The 17189-nt window shown below is 33.9% G+C and overlaps 1 protein-coding gene across 1 annotated transcript in view; it reads left to right on the forward strand.

The window, feature by feature from the left end:
* Positions 1–17189, forward strand: part of RSRC1 (arginine and serine rich coiled-coil 1) — a gene marked incomplete at its 5' end in the record, with an annotated part of 300599 nt that overhangs the window by 125818 nt on the left and 157592 nt on the right. The window contains one exon of the mRNA XM_084232251.1: positions 8177–8213. Within this exon, the coding sequence (XP_084088377.1) occupies positions 8177–8213 (37 nt within the window). The remainder of the gene's footprint in view (positions 1–8176; positions 8214–17189) is intronic.

Consider the following 17189-nt stretch of genomic DNA (forward strand, 5'->3'; position numbering starts at 1 on the left):
TGAAAGAGATTGGGATGGTAAGAACATGGCTTATGTTAGGATATATGTGGTTTTCTTATTGGATGTAGCGTTTAGGCCAAACTCTTTATATGTATTTATTTGGAAGGTAGGCTGACTTTCGTCTATACAGTATTACAGATGAAGCCAATTAAAGTAGATACCAAAGCTAGAATTATAAAGAGATTTCTTGATTTGCAAGTGAAATGCAATTGGTGCATTATTAGTCTGTCATATTGAAGCAGAATTTACTTATTTTATTTACAACTTATTTTATTTACAATTCCTAATACTTCTCTCTCTCTCTCTCTTTCTCTCTCTCTCTCTCTCTCTCTTTATACACACACACATACACATATACTGTCTTTTAATACTTTATTTAAATTTCAAAGTGGAAATTTAAGAGAAGATTTATAACTTGACAATGTTCATACATTCAGTAATTAGTCGAATTGGAATTTGAACTTAAGTTCTCTTAGATTTATGTTATCAGTTTTTTGTAATATATTATAATTGCAACCATAACATGGTTCTGTTATGATACATAACAGAAAAGGTTTTACACAGCTGAAAAAATTATCATTTATTATTTGAGATGAATGTAGACATTTTTATAATTTATAAATGAGACTTATAAACCTTGACTGCCATATTGTTAATACTATTCATGTAGACTTGCTTATGAAAGATAGAATACAAAATTAATTGCTATCTTATCTCTTATAGTTGTGGAATACTGCAACATAATAGTCTTTTTAAAAGTGACTAATATCCCTATTTTATCACAAAAAGATTTACTGTGTAGTCAGTTTCTTCATATTTAAAGAAATTATATAACTATTTCACAATTGCATTTTACATGGGATAATACATATGCATTACTGATTATATTTTATCTTTTATTTTTTAAAGATTTAGTCAATGATACTTTAATGCTACCAGTTAGTTATCTGGATTATGGTTTATAAGTAGTTATAATTAAACACTGAATTTTTGGCCTGGTAAAATAGTTTTTGTTTACGTTTGTTTTGTTATATTTCTACTCACCACCCAAAAGTCATTTTTATAGTAAATGTAGTTTGCTTTTTAAATTTTCCTTTTATTGGCAAATCCATAATAGATTTTAGATTGCTATATAGAAAAGGTTGTGAAAAATTGTTATTTACTTTTACTGGGAAAATCATGTAATTAAAAAAATTTTAAGGTAATATTTTGAAAAGTATAGATGTAAAATGTTGAGCATAAAGGAGAACTCCATAATCAGAAGGAGTAGGTTTTTTTCCAAAAATAAATACCATTGTGACTCTTAGACTTGAGTCCTTTAGACCATTGTGAAACCAGAGTCACTTTAGTGTAATACTGTTCTCATATTTAAGAAAATGTCAATCCCTTTTCAGTAAGACTAGACCAAAAAAAAAAAAATCTCAATCTGTTGGTTTAAAAATTTCCTGGCCTCCCTGGTGGAGCAGGGGGTTAAGCACCACACTGTGAAGCGGTCCACAGCCTCTGCAGCACGAGTTTGATCCCCCAGCTGGCCAGGGAGAAACCCACATGGCGAGGCATACCTCTCCTTTCTCACCCGCTGCTCTCTTCGGCAGTGTGTTTCAGTCAGTCTGCCTGTTCTGTACCCCACTTTGTCTCTGGTGGATCCTCTCACCCCCCACATCTTTGGCCTGTACCCCAGATCTTGTATGCATAAATAAATAAATCTTTAAAAAAATAAATATTTCCTAGAAGGATATAAATTTGGTCATAGCAACAGTTTCTGAATTTAAAGCATACTTCCTTTGCAAAATAGTGGAATCTATTTGCTACATGGTAAGTGGGTATCTTTCTTTTCACTTTCTGTTACCTTCCATGGTATGATCGATGCCTGGCATCTGCCTGCTGGAAAGAGACCTAGCACTGAAACTGACAGATGCCATGTGGTTTATGTAGGATAGCCTCAGCCTTGTCCCAGGTACTTTCAGAATGTGTGCTCCATCCAGGAGCCACCGCATTTCCTGCTCTAGAGCCTTGTGTTATGCCAGCATTACTATCTGTGCTGCCTCAACTACAAATTGGATGAACAGCCCGTGACACTTTTTCAATATTATTACATTAAACCAAGTGGATTTTGATTGATAACCTAATATTCAACTAATGCAAAACATCAATCATGGCAAGTATATTAATTATTTAATATTGCAGTCTAATTCAGAAATCGATGTGCTGCATGAGGGGAAGGGAAACTCATGGTTCCCAGAAGATTTAAGACAGGGAATGATTAAAAAAAGACCTGCTGTACTCCTGTGTGTTAGTTCGATACAAATCTTTATTCATTTGCCAATAATCTCTTCCCATTTTCCACTTCAGGACCATTTTATCAGTTTTGAGACCTATAATTGAATTAAGTCTGCTTTCAGCACAGGGCAAAAGGAGTTGCACAAATATTGATGAAGTCATGACAGGGACAACCCAAGAGACAGACCACTAAAGAGGACAGGCTTTATACTATTTGTTGCAAAATTCCTCTGTCAATGTCTTGGATTTAAAAATAGAGCTCAAAAACTCTATTTCTAAAAATTCATTAAGGCTTTTGGAACCACTTTTAAGACTTTTGTATTTAAATATGTCATAATAACACAGATTCCTGCAGTGTGTTACAATTTAGAGTATTTCTTTGTGTGCAGAATTTTGCTTATTTTTTCACAGCAACCTTGTGTTAGATAAGGCAACTGTTATGTAATTTTCATACATACATGTCACATACTATAGGTAAACCATTGGCCCTTCCAGTTGTTCTGAATATAATTGAAAATGTCAATCTGTTACATCTATAGAATAGAATAGAATAGAATAGAATAGAATAGAATAGAATAGAATAGAATAGAATATCCTTCGTGTGTGTGCACACTTGTGTATATGTGTGTGTATATGTGTGTGTGTGTGTGTGTGTGTGTGTATATATATATATATATATATATATATGAAGTGGCTTAAGGGTAATTCATCATTAAAACTGCCACTCATACTCTCTTGTTTTATGTTTGCCGAGTTGTACTTTTTCTGTCCATTTTTGAAACCTTTTTGATAATTTGTTTTATATGTCTTTTGTAAATGACACATTGCTGGATTTTTTTTCCTTATCCAATCTGAGATCTTCTTTGGCATTTTAATTCTGTATCATAAAATTTATTTTTCCCTTCAGCTTAAATAGTAGCTTGTTACTAGCTTTATGTCATTTCTAGGTTCATATCCTTTTCATTTAGCACTGATATCTTGGGTGTTAAAATTCAATTGTCCAGCATCAATGTTGAGACATCTGATGTCAGTGATCACCTTCCTTTATGGAGGGTAATACTTTTCTTTTGGGAACATTTAGATGTTTCTCTTAATCTGGAGTAGTCATAAGTATCTCTGTATTAAGCTTTGCTATGAATTTTTCCTTAATGATCCGTTTCATAGTTCTGTGTATCCTTTCAATCTAAGATTTGAATATTTCTGTATCTGGGAAAATGTTTGTCATTATTTCTTTACCATTTTGTCAATGCTCTCCTTCTAAGATTCCCATTTTATGGATATTTTACACTCTACTCCTGTTTTTAATTTTATATGTTGTTTGTTCTTTTTTTTTTTTTCCATCCCTTTCCTGTGTATTCTGGAAAGTTCTTCAACCCAGTGTTCCAGCTCAGTAATTCATTATTGGTCTTCAAAAAGCTGTATTTTTTCTGTTTTCTGAGTTCTTTATTTCCAACTGTTGTATTTTTAATACCCCCATCTCATATTCTTCTCCATGTTTCTAAAAATCTTCCCTTTTCAGATGTTGTTATGCTAACATACTCTTGCTCAGTTGATTGTATTTTCTCTGGATGAGGTTGCTCCATTTGTTGTTTTTTTCTTCCAGTAATTCCACTCCTAAGAGATTTTAAAATTTTCTTTGTGGACATCTCTCATTTCCTTGCAACAGTCAGCTGCCTTTCCAGAATATTTAACCTAAGGAGAAGGATAAAAGGCCCTTATTTGTGCTCTTCCAGCTTGAGAGCACAAAGCCTCGGTGTTCTACTCTGGCCTTAAGCACTTTTTTCATTGTGTCCTCTTACTCCTTTAAAAACAAAGCCAAACAAAACTACCACCCATCACACACATACTCACAACTCCTAATACTTCTGTCCCAGTCAGCCATACTGCTTCAGTTTCTTTGTGTGGTATAGAGACAGAGAGGGGCTTGATAGGACCTTAGCTGATTGCTACTGGCACCATCCAAACTGTCTTCATGATGGTGAGATGTCTAACCTTTCTTCATTGAATTTATGCTCTGACTTAGGCACAGTATTGGGTGTTGGGATATAAACATTAAAAAGATGCAATTGTGTCTTCATTTTATTGAAGTAAATAGTTATTTATAATAACGTGTAACAAACTGATAGGAACACATGAGAAGAGTTTATTGCTTCCTTTATGGGGAAGGGAGAAAGAAGGTTTCTCCAGTGGAGGTATGGTTGAGGTTGAGTCTGGAAGGATTTTTTTATTAATTTATTTATTTTAAATTTAAGCTTGGTGAAGAGGATTAGAGGAGGTTGGGAGAAAGTAGCATTTCAAATAGAGAATAAGTCTTTAGTGGTAGGTACTGCCAGGTTGGTTGTCTGTCTAGCTGTTGCTGTCACTTTCCATGTGATGGTGTAGTTTTGGCAAGGTGTAACATAAGGATTGGGGATTGGGTGAATTGGAGGGGTACTTGGAGTTTAAGAAAGGAATTGAGACCCCCATCCCCACCCAGGTACAGGGGTTAAAGTCTCAGCAATTTTGAGCTATTGCCAGCCACTGCCCACTGCGGCATGAGTTTCATCCCTGGCCAGGAAGCTAACCCACATGGCACAAGAGACCTCTCCTGTCTCACCCGACCTCTCCTGTCTCACCCACTGCTCCCCTCAGCAGTGTATTGCAATAAATCTTCCTGTTCTTCTCCCAACTCTGTCTCTGGTGAATCCTCTCACCCCCTGCACCTCTGGCCTAAACCCCAGTCCTTGTATACATAAATAAATAAAATAAATTCTTTAAAAAAAAAAAAAAAAGAGGGGCCTCCCCAGTGGCGCAGTGGTTGAGTGCTGGGCTGCCAAGCTTCCCGCAACCTCTGCAGCACCGGTTTCGATCCCCGGCCACCGGCAAGGGTCCCACTTGGTGCGCAGACCTCTCCTGCCACACCCACTGCTCCCCTCAGCAGTGTACTTTGGTCCTTCTGCCTGTTCTGTTCCCTGCTCTGGCTCTGGTGAATTCTCTTACCCTCCCGTGCTTCTGACTGTACCCAGTGCTTGTATAAACAAACAAACAAACGAACAAACAAACAAATAAATCTTTAAAAAAATAAAGAGGGCCTCCCTGATGGCACAGGAGGTTGAGCGCAGTGCTGTGAAACTGTCTGCAGCCTCTGCAGCATGGGTTTGATCTGGCTGGCTGGGGAGATACCCACGTGGTGCAGCAGACCTCTCCTGCCTTGCCCGCTGCTCCCCTAAGCAGTGTATTTCAGTCAGTCTGCCTGTTCTGTTCCCTGCTCTGTCTCTGGTGAATCCTCTCACCCTCCTGTGCATTGGCCTATACCCCGGTTCTTGTATAAATAAAAATATAAAATAAATCTTAAAAAAAAAGGGACTCAACATGACCAAGTTTATATTTTAGAAAGAACTCATCATATTATAGAGAAAGAATTGACATGGGGCAAGGCAGCAGCCCTTGAGACATAGTAAGAGGCTTTACAGTAATCTGGGCATTGGTGATGGCCTGGAATAAGACAGTAATTGTGAAGATAGAAGTGGTTAAATCTAAAAGACAAGGCTGTTGAATACCCAGGACCCTGTAGTTGATTATGTTTGGTTACACTTGATCATGAGGACAGAGCAGTTTCCAGAAAACACCTCATTTTCTTTCAGGTGTATCATTCAAAATGCATGTTTTCTAAATGTCATTGAATTTTAAAAATAACCTGGAAACATAATGAAGCAGTAGCCCACCTTTTCTTTCTTTCTTTCTTTTTTCTTTTTTATAGATTCAGTTTCTTACCACTGATTCTAAAATGCAAATAGCATAGTATAATGGAAGATTTTCCTAAAGTTTGTGGTAAATGGTAAACTTGGTTGACAGTAAAAGCTGTCAATGAAGCTATTTATAGTCTTTGTTTATTCCACTTTATGTGAACATTCCTGTTTCCTTCAGAATTATTGTGTATGATGATGAGATGCTGCTTCAAGCCTTCCTGTCAGTTTTATTTGACATAAGTATACTTTAAATCCAAAATTTTCTGAGGAAGAATGTCTAGCCCTAGTGGTTTCAAATTATAAATTATGGACTTGTACTTTAAATCTGAGCATTTTATATTGCAATATTATATTGCAATGGTTCTAATAAGAACCATTATGTAACATTGTAGCCCTGGGGGAAAATGAGGTATATATGTATTATATAGCACAAACTCCAAGATAGATTGCTAAGTGAAGGTATAAGATAGTGTGTATAGTATGCTTTTGTTTGGGTTTAAAAAAAATAGGAAGGTAGAAATACATATACATACACCTGCATAGATATATGTGCATATGCAGGCACACATAGAATTTATCAGTAGAAGGACAAAGAGGTCATATCAGTTACTGAAAATTGGGATCAGTGTTGAGACGATGTGTGTGCACATCCACACCTATTGTACTGTCAGATGTTTCATTATGTGCATTATTCTTTTTGTTTAAAATTGAAGTTACACAAATGACTGATAGTTGTGAAAACTTGAAGATTTATTTAACTTCCATCTCCAATAAATGCATTTATTTCATGATAATATGGTTAAAAGTGATAGATGTACACATGCAGATACACACGTCTGTGTGTCTCCTCTGATATTCTGTTTTTATTTGCTACTATCATTTGTTTTAGGACTGCATCCAGAGATGAATTTCAGAAATCCTTAAATTTTTAAATGTTGACTACATAGTGTTGCTGAGATGGCCAGAAACGGGGAGTAGGGAAGAACATGGCTAAAGATGAGAGATAATCAATAGATGTTGGGATTTATCCCCACTATTTCAGACCAAGCAGTAAGAGCAAAGGGCAAAAGCCAGGAGTATAGTTTTCAAGAAGCAGATCTGAAGAGAAAAGATATGGCATGGCAAAAGATTGTATAGCAACACAAAGGAGATAAAGTATATTTTTGACATCAAAAAAATATGAGACAGAAATAAAGAGAAAAGAAACAAAAATTGGGAGACCCCTTCGAGAAAGAAAGGTGTGGAGGAAAATTTAAATATTATGAGTGCAATATTGCTTCTTGTTATTGGATGTTTCATATGATTTTCTGCATACAATAGAAGGATAATTCTATGTTAAAAAATAAGACTTGGTGTTTTAATAGGACAAAAATACTACTTGGGACAGAGTGAGGAAAAGCAAAGTCCATTTGTCACTAATAAATAAATTAGTATAAACTGAGGTCAGGGAAAACATCCGACATTACTTGTCACATTTTGTCAAATGTATATTTAAATTATCTTTGCTACTTGCACAGATATTTGCATTTTTAATTCCATCCACAGTCTCTTACAGTGAAAAGCAGAAATTGAATACTTTATCATGATATTTGATATTTGTGCTTTCTTTGGTGATATTTTAATTGTTTTTTTAAATATTAAATCAATCTTAGGTCCTGGTTTGTAGTGTGCATGAAGTTAATAAAATGTCAGAAAAAAATAAGATTTAGATAGTCATGTACTCAAAACATTCTTTTTTTTTTATTCTTTGTATAAAAAATTAAGTTGATGGATGGATTTTTGATAAAGCAAGTATAGTAAAATGTCAATTGTAGAATCTAGGTGGTGTATAGAATCTGTTTGCTTAAATATTTTCATTAAAAATGTTGGAAAAAACAAACTAATGAAAAAATTATGGTAAATAAACAGATACTGAATGAATACTAAAACAGTGATCACATATGACTTCTTTTTGTTCTTCACTGTTAGTTTTAATATTAGTGGAAATAAAAGAATTATTTGTTCCCTTTTTATGAAAATTGTTTTGTCCTTAAAATAGTTATTACTAATAAGAATAAAGATAAATCAAAATTTATTAGGGTTTATCAAAACACTGTTGGGGTAAACATAAATTATAGCAGACAAGGATTTAACAACTATTTAAAACTTTTTTTATTCTTCTATTTTAGGGAATCTGTAAACATCAAAGCTGGATTAGAACATCTGGTAAGTTCTAATTTTCTCTTGAACATTTGCATCATCTTTGATATCTGCATTCTAAATGAACACTTTTGAATGAGCTTTGAATACCTTGTATTGAGAAAGTCAACCATTTCCCAAAGGGTCAGCTTACTGTTATTATGTGAAGGCACTTACATTTTCATTTATCTTACCATTTCAAGGGAATTTAAAATTTTTTTAAATTACTTTTTTTTTTTTTTTGATGTAGAGATGAAATAAAATGGATGACAATCCTTGGATTGATGCTTCCTTTAATTATAAACAAAAATTGGTTGGTGTAGAATTTTTGGCATATCTTGATCAGACAAAAAACAAGCTTGTGTTTTACGAAAAACACAATCAAATATTGCATGCATAAATATGGTATGTTTTAGCAATTTAACGGCTTTGAGAGAAGTGCACAGCTTTGTTTTTCCTGATGTCTTTGCTTTATGAATAATGCATTGGTTTAAGCTACATTCAGGTTTAGAATATAAAATAATTGAGATGCAAAATTTTTGGTGTAAGTAAACATTTTTAAAATACAAGTGAAATTCAAATCAACAACATTAAAATCTGTCCATTGATTAAAAAATTGGAAAAAAATTACTTTTTAACGGGTCCAAAATTCACTGATCTCTCCACATTGAGTGTTCATTACAACGTTAAGTAGTTCATTTAAACAGAGCATTATAAAGTCATGCTCTGGTTTCTAGTCGAATCCAAATGTTGAATAATTAATGGTAGAGATTCTTTTGTAAATACAATCTAAGTACTTTTTAAATGCAAGACTTCATTCGTATATCATATTGTAGCTTTGTTAACTATTAATGTGCTTTTGTTCTGCTCCCACAAAAGCAAACATTTCATGAGGCAGCCTGATTTGACTTATTAGTAGTTTTAAGGGATAGTTGTAAGGGAGTTTTGGTTTCCTTTCAATAACTAAATGAAGGTAAAGAAAGACAGAGTTTCAAAAAATGTTCCTAAAATTATAAATTCATTACTAAAAAGCAGAATGTCATAACCTACTTTGAAATCTGGACTATGTATTTGTCCAGTTTACAAGTAAATAAATAGCAGAGTTATTCTCATTGTTAAAAATTATTTCCTCAATTCCTATTTATTATTTCATAGTGACATATATATCTAGGACAGATGGACATTGAATTAAAAGTGTTAATATAAGGCATCATTTTTCAGTGTGGGGCTTATTACAAAGAACAACAACTACCACAGTGCCAAAATGACCTGTCTTTTATATTTTTCCTGTAAATTACTTTTTATTGAGAAGACTATTTATTACGTACCTTAGTAAATAATGAGTTTGCTTTTTTTCAGTTTAAATTTCATACTTTTTACACACTTACTAGTTAGATTTCATTTTCCATAACCATTTCATACATTTATACTCTGCTTAGAAGCTCAGCAGCAGTTGTTTGGTTTTCTAACTGCCTGGTGCTGCCAAAAGGGCTCCCCAAAGCAGGAGGCATCCCAAACTCCCCTGCCCACTTTAACCAGAGAGCTCTACTTTGAGTTATTATGTAAATTTTTACATTTTTTTAAATACGATTTCATATAAAGAAAGTCTCTAATTAAGATATTTAAAAATCTTTGATGAAGTGCACTAATTAAAGTTGGATATAATTATTCTTTTCTATGCTTGATTCTCAGTTATATTTCATTTTCATCTGGTTGGTTCATAGATATCAAATATGATACATTTTATATCTGGAAATATATACACAAAAATCGTTGACAGTGTTTTATTTATTAAAATGATATTGCATTTTAGGGATGAGAGCCAGAATTATTAGCACAACAGATAGTAAGAGGTAGATGATTTTAATGCATTTTATCCAGGTTGTTCAAAAGATTCTGTACCTTTACATTGAAAAATTGACACACCAACTGTGAATTAGTAACAAAAATACAAATATATAACATAATATCACATATATATAGCTTTGTACACTAATAATATTCACTGAAGTCAATGATAGTCTTTATAGCTGTCTAAAAAAGGAAGTAAATGCAGCAATTTATTGGTTGAGCATCAATGAAGCCTATCTGTCCAGCACTGTGCGCTCACTCCATGGTTTTATTCTCTCCACTTTCCAGCTGAGCAATACTTAAAGCCTTTGCTGTCTATCTAGCACATGTAGCTCTTCTTTGTATTGGTTGTTTGGCCAAATACAATTAGAAGTATGGCTTCTAATAGATTGATTTTAAAAATCAATGGTTTTTTTTTTTTAAATATGTAGTGTAAAATTAAAACGAGAACATTTCCTACATTTGAAGTTAATACTTTAGCCTTCTTTAGTCTATGTCTTCAGATTTACTTGGATTTTTATAGAGAATTAGCATTTGTCTAAGAGAAGTAAAAGCCGGTATCAGTTTAAATATGTTCAGAAAAATGACACAAGCATCATGTTATATATGCCCCAAGGACACATTTGTGGTAGCTCTGTCTTTGTGCTCTGTGGATCCTCTTGGTACACAGTTATTTGTCACCCTAGAAAGGAGAAAGCAGGTGTGGATGTAGAAAGAGAGTTGGAGAGGTGCACTGTGTTCCTAAGGAACCTCTTTGTGGGCTGATTTCAGTTATCTACTCTCTCAAGTCCTTGATCAGCCATTGTTCTATGATTCCTTTCTTTCTATGTTGTTAATTGCCTGGTGCTGCCAAAAGGGCTCCCCAAAGCAGGAACTGCTTTCCCAACTTTTCTTGGGCACTGTCCAGCATGTCATTTTCATCCTAAATTTCTTACAATATACTGCCCAATACTACTTCGTCTATCTTTTCGACAGCCATCCATTACCCACAAAGTCTATGTCTGTTTAAAGTTCTAGACAGAAAAAAATAAAATAAAGTTCTAGACAGAGCCTTTGAAGGTTAGTGCCTCACCATCTATTGTTGATCTTGCCTGATCATTACAAAGTGATTTTTCAACTCGACTATATATAGTGGCCAGCATTCTATTATAAGAACTCACTCTTTTTATTTATTTATCTAATTTATTGTGAGTAAGGGCTCATGGATTTTTATTTTACTAAGCTGGTTATTACCAATTTCTTTCCTTGTTTATTTTGGTGCTCAGATTTTCCCAGATTTGTCTAGAAAGTAGCTGTCCAAGATGATTTTAAGGTGCTTTTTACATACCCTGTCTTTTTTGGTTTAAGCACTTCCTTGTTTTTTTGGCACACAATATTCCAGGCTCATCTTACACCTTCCCACTCCCCAAATGAGTCACTTCTTTAGATGATCCTGTTTCATTTTAAAGTTATATGGTATTTAGAAATCAAGATCTGGGCATATAATGTGCTCATTGTCTTTGGGATTTCATTACCCCTGGGACCTGTTAGTACTTGATTCCATAGATAGGTAGTTCAGCTTATATTTTTAAGAAATTGGATGTTATACTAATACCTTGAATTTCAGTTCAAACAACAGATTCTCCTTGCCCTCTCCCATTTCATCTGTATTTCCTTCACTCAAAGTGAGAACTCTGACCCCTAACAGCACCAAGGCATTTTTTTTACTTGCTCAATCATATAATACACATAAAGTTGTTCCAGATTTGCTGCATCCATACTTTGTGAAAATAAATTATAAAAAGTTTAAGATTTATTTTTAGTTCTTTGCCCCCTATGTGTGGTAAATTTCATTTGAAATATAGCTGCATTCATTTATTTCTGTTTGCATTCAATTTTAGGTAACTTTGTCCCCATTCCTGTGTACTTGATTATATACTAGACCACTTATAATGTGACTGTGCTTCCAAAAGTAAAAATTGCAAAATAGTGTTCTCAGAGAGGTATCGTTCTCTTTTTCTAACTTGTTCCCCTCCATCCCTTATAAGTAGCCAATTTTAGCTTATTTATCTGTTTCTTTTTATAAAATTAAGCACATATGTATATATTCCAACTTCCTGTTTCTCAAAAATAACATATCTAACTTTTTGTACTATTAGGTTTTCTCCCTTTATTTATACTTTGCTGATTTTCAGTTAATCCTGGAAATCCCTCAATTATTATTGTTTGTCATTATATTTATTGTGCTTTTTTTTTCCTCCTTGGCTGTGTCTTCTTTGTGAAGGAGCTGAGATTTTAGCCTATTTATGTGCCTGCCATACTTTAATAGATGCTGGCCAAGGACATGTGATTCCTAGGTCAGCGACAAAGCACTTTATCACTAATAAAAGGTAGCACATGCTTTAGCACAAAAGGTAGCACATTTTTCATGCTTGCGTAGGTTCCCCCGACCCTGGTTTCTCATGGAGTGATGCTGTATGCCCCACCTGGTTTGTGTGAAAGCTGAGGAGCTCCAGCATTTTGATTTCTTTACGAAGCTACTAGAAAATCTGTCCAAACTTTGCCCATAGGAAAGGCATTATCTTTATTGTCCTAGTTAAATAATAAAACTGCTCTTTGGCCTAGAGGAAACTGTATCTTTCAAGATTCTTTACTTACAAAACATCTTTGAAAATGGTTCTGAACTCGGACTGATGGTCAGTGTAAGATGTAGAGAACACTATAGAGAATTGTCTCTTAAGAACTATTTTTTATTATGAAATTTGTTTTTGCTTTAGTGGTTACTTTTGTATTTATATCTTTTATAGTGCTTTTAATCCCCCCTATTCCTGATCAACCTTAAATGACACCCTTTGCTCCTACGTCGCCCCTTGATTATAACCAATATTTCCTATTATACTTTCCTTTTTTTCTTTTCCTCCCATTTCTGCTTTATTCTTGTTACTTTACTAAGACATACTATGTTTACACTCTTTTCTTCCACCCATACTGTCACCTCCTTTTAGAATCAATTCTAAACATAAATATTTACCATCAGTTTGCTGATATTTTCACACTTACTTCCTATTTGTATAAAACTCATCCACTAGTATATACCTCAAGCAAGATTCCTGTGTATAGTATTACTTGAGATCTTAGACAGTTAAAGCAGTTTTTCTATAGTCTTCCACTTGAATGACAGCTTTGCTGGACATGTAATCCTTGGTGTACAGTTTTTTTCCTTGACTTTCTTGAAAATATTCCATTCTTAATATCTGTGAAACCAGCCTTATTCTCTTACCCATATAGATAATTTGATTATTTCTCCTTGAGGCATTACCACTTCTTTTTCCTTATTTTACTAGCATAACTCTCAAACTACTTGTTTCTGATTAATTTTTCTCAGCTCTTTCCTAATTAGAGTTGTCTCTTTTTCCCCAGGAATATATTTTTTTTTAATATTGTGGTACTAAATAATAGCATTGTTCCATTGTTCTGTTTTTTTCTTTAGAGAGTCCAATCACATGTGTGTGTGAGAAGATATATGATTGAAAAACCTGCTTATAATGTTGTAGCTAGATTTTATAATAAATGTAACAAAATGGTATTTTTTTATTTGATGAAGAATCATATACACACTAAAGACCTTCTGCTGTGAATGCAGTACATGTCTGTGAACACAGAAGGATTGAAGAAGTGGAGGTGGTTGGTTGTTAGGTGTGATGTTCTTGACTTATTTTTATTAATGATGCTTTAAAGGTGTAGAAAATAGGCTTTATCAGAGAGAGCTGGCAATATTTTTTTCCTACTATTTTATATTATAAAATTCTGGCTGATGGAGTGAACAGCAACCTTTATTGAACTATTGAATAGGGACTGGAAAGTCTACTTTTTAGAGTGCTTTTAATCAAGTCAGGTAGAATTAGTGATATCACCATGCATTTTTCTTTCTATAATTATTGAACACTAAGGAGTCAGAGCCTTGCTATTTGATTATAATGCAGCTATTATTGTTTTATTAATCAAAAAAATAATGCTACCCTTTTCTCTTAGGGGGTGGTTAAGACCAGAATAAGTTAGGTTGAGTTCTATAAAAGGTGGTCATTTTTTTAGGTCAAAATAGTTTTATGGGCTGTTCTGGCTTGAAAGGAGAACTGCTGTGCCTGTCTACCTTGTTGGAAATGAAGTGAATTATCAGGATCAATATTGCATTTCTGAAACTTCCCTAGTTCCTTTTTCTGAAAAGTAAATTGGTGGTAGTTTTGGTGCAGGGATATGGCAAGCCACTCCCTGACATGCATATGAGTTAACCTGTATCTGTTGCTTACATGCAGAGCCTCTTCTCTAGGTCTAGAGTGGGATTTGAGATTCTTTGTTTGTGAAGCTCCCAAGTGAGACCACTGCTGCTGGTCCAGCTACTGCCAGGAAGACAAATGCATTAAATGCAACAAAAACAAATCTTGGGCTTAGTGAAAAAATTTTCTGGTTACCAGAGGGAATAGGGGAGAAGGGGAGAGTGGATGCAGGAGGGAAGTAGTTAGAAGAAGTGCTTTGGTGAAGGGTACGTGGAACATGTGCACATACAGAGGAGTAAAAATGTTACCCCACATTAAAATAATAAAATAAAATTTAAAAGTTAGGTATTGACTTAAAAGACCAGGTATCCAGTGAATAAGGCCTTACATGTCTGATGAGAAGTCTAGATGTTTCCTGTGTGCTTGTTGAGTATGATTCTGCAGCCTCTGGATGATTGTTTGGGCATCCAGCCCATCTCTCCAGTTGGGAAGATAGATGTTCCACCTATTTATATAGGGGAGAGAAATTCGTCATCTTACTCTACAAGGGTATTTTGGTTCTAGATAGTAAGTTGTTTATTTTAGAACTGAAACTGAGCCCTATAATACCTTGGACTAATAACACCTTGTTCAGCCTTAGGTGAAAAATTAAATAAGTGATAATAAATCTTTTAATATAAAGGGTTGCAAGTGTTTACAATTTTACTTGGATTTTCTGTTAATAGTTGAATAGCAGAAGAATTCTGGAGCCATACCTGTGGGTTCTTTCTTCCCACAGAAGTCTCATTTATATTTCTTGCATTGTATAGCATTTGAGAGTGATGACCTACTTGTCCTTGTGGTCAGACAACACAGTCTGACCATCTTAAGTGTTGCAAAATAACTGTCATTAATAGCTTGTTTAGCCCATCAGTGGTTTCTAGACTGTAGTTGCTTGCCTGAAATGTTGGTAGCTCCATTGTTGTTACATACTCATCAAAGACACTCTCAGGTTTAAGTAAAAACCCTTTCTACTTTGTTTTAGGCTGTTTTGTACAGAACTGCAAATAAAACTACTGTATTTCAGTTCACAGACTTAATTTACTTAACAAGTATTAACACAATTCACTTATCATTGGCATACTTTTAAGAATTTGGGTAACATACATTACCTAGAGAATGTAACATACATTACCTAGAGAATGTAAGCAGAGTTTATTATAAACCCTATTCTAAAGTTACTTGTCTTTTGTGTTATTTTTTCAAATATATGTTTTTTTAAATGTTTTCCCACTGTGTTCTGAAAGAGTTTTTGACATTTGCAAATTAGTTTGAGAAAATAGTTATATAAATGCACGGCTTCCTCATATACCATGCCCTGGCTTACTCATATACTCATATACTCATATACCATTTTTATTAAACATGGATAAAAAATATTTATTACCTCATATACTTTTTAATGACTTCAACATAATATATCCCTCTGTACCCAGCATTTTAATTTATTTTTCCTCACCTAATCCAAAATATAGTTGATGGTTAGGGTAAAAGTACATATTAAAATACACACTTTCCTTAAACTGTGATCATGAGATGAAACAGCATGAAGTATTTTTTCATTCTAGAAGATAAATTCCATAGATCTTTTTAACAAACAAGTGTGTCATGTAAATGTGTGCAAAGTAAAAACACCCTAATGTGGATTAAATGTTAATGCCATTTTGATGTCATGTCATAATTTTTTACGTAGTTTGAAAGTCTTAAATCTGGGGATCAACTCACATTCCAGCTGAAAACAGTGCCATTGTCAATGATCCATTTCTCTGACACATTTTGATCAGTTAAAGTTTATTAAAAATTGCTTCTGAAGTGAATGATTAATAAGTATTACCTAGACATTTTAATGCATGAACCTGGCCCCTTTGCTGCCCTCTTTTCATCTCTTCTCTTCCAAAGAAAGATCTGCCTGCTGCATTTTTTTAAGACACACTGGTCTCAGGAGAAAAATGGTAGCGGATTAGCTTTAAAAAAATTACAAGATGTCATGCAGTTATTCATGGTATTGCTAATAGTGTCAGATTTATGTTCAATCTAGATAAAAATTTCTGACTTTCATGTACCTGTGTTTATTGAATCTTTATAAAATAAAACTAAGTATTCTAAGAACATTTAAAAAAAAATCCTACTTCTCATTACTTGAGAGTCCTAAAGTCACACTTTGAAATCACCAGAATAACTGAATATTTTAGTGTGTGTGTGTGTGTGTGTGTGTGTGTGAATTTTGGTTTAGACACTGTAGGTTCTGCTTCATTTTAGGAAAACCTACATGGTTATTTCATTACTTTCTCAGGATCTGACATCTGTAACTGAGAGAGAGAAAACCAGGGGTAACAGAGTTGCTGTTTCTCCAATGAAAGCATAAGGCGTTAGAGAACACCTTTGCCAATGATGGTATCTTTGAGCACACACATTACCATTTGCTATAGAATCATGATATCTCTATTCAACATGCTCAACCTGTTTATCTTAGGAAAATCAGTACAAGGAGTCAGGAGAATGTGATTTTACTGTGGGACTTCTAACAATGCATACAACCTCCCTGTTTCACTTTTTTTCATTTTCTCCAAATTCAAAGGGCTGTTAGACTAGTGTATGAAAATGTATCAGGGCATAATACTGTCTGTAAGTGTGTCATTCGAGAAAGAAAAAATCTTAAAACTGTATATATGTAACTAAAGATTGTTAAAAACAATATAATTATAATATACTCATATACTCACAGTAAACTGAGAAAATTTTGTCCTTTATCTGCTCCTTTCCTCTACCTTTTAAGAATCATTACATACATTTAAAATTTATAAAGTAATACATGTTCATTGTAATGGATGAAAAACTAATACATAAAAGGAAAAGATGA

Source organism: Talpa europaea, assembly GCF_964194135.1.
Source record: "Talpa europaea genome assembly, chromosome: 4".
NCBI classification, from domain to species: domain Eukaryota; kingdom Metazoa; phylum Chordata; class Mammalia; order Eulipotyphla; family Talpidae; genus Talpa; species Talpa europaea.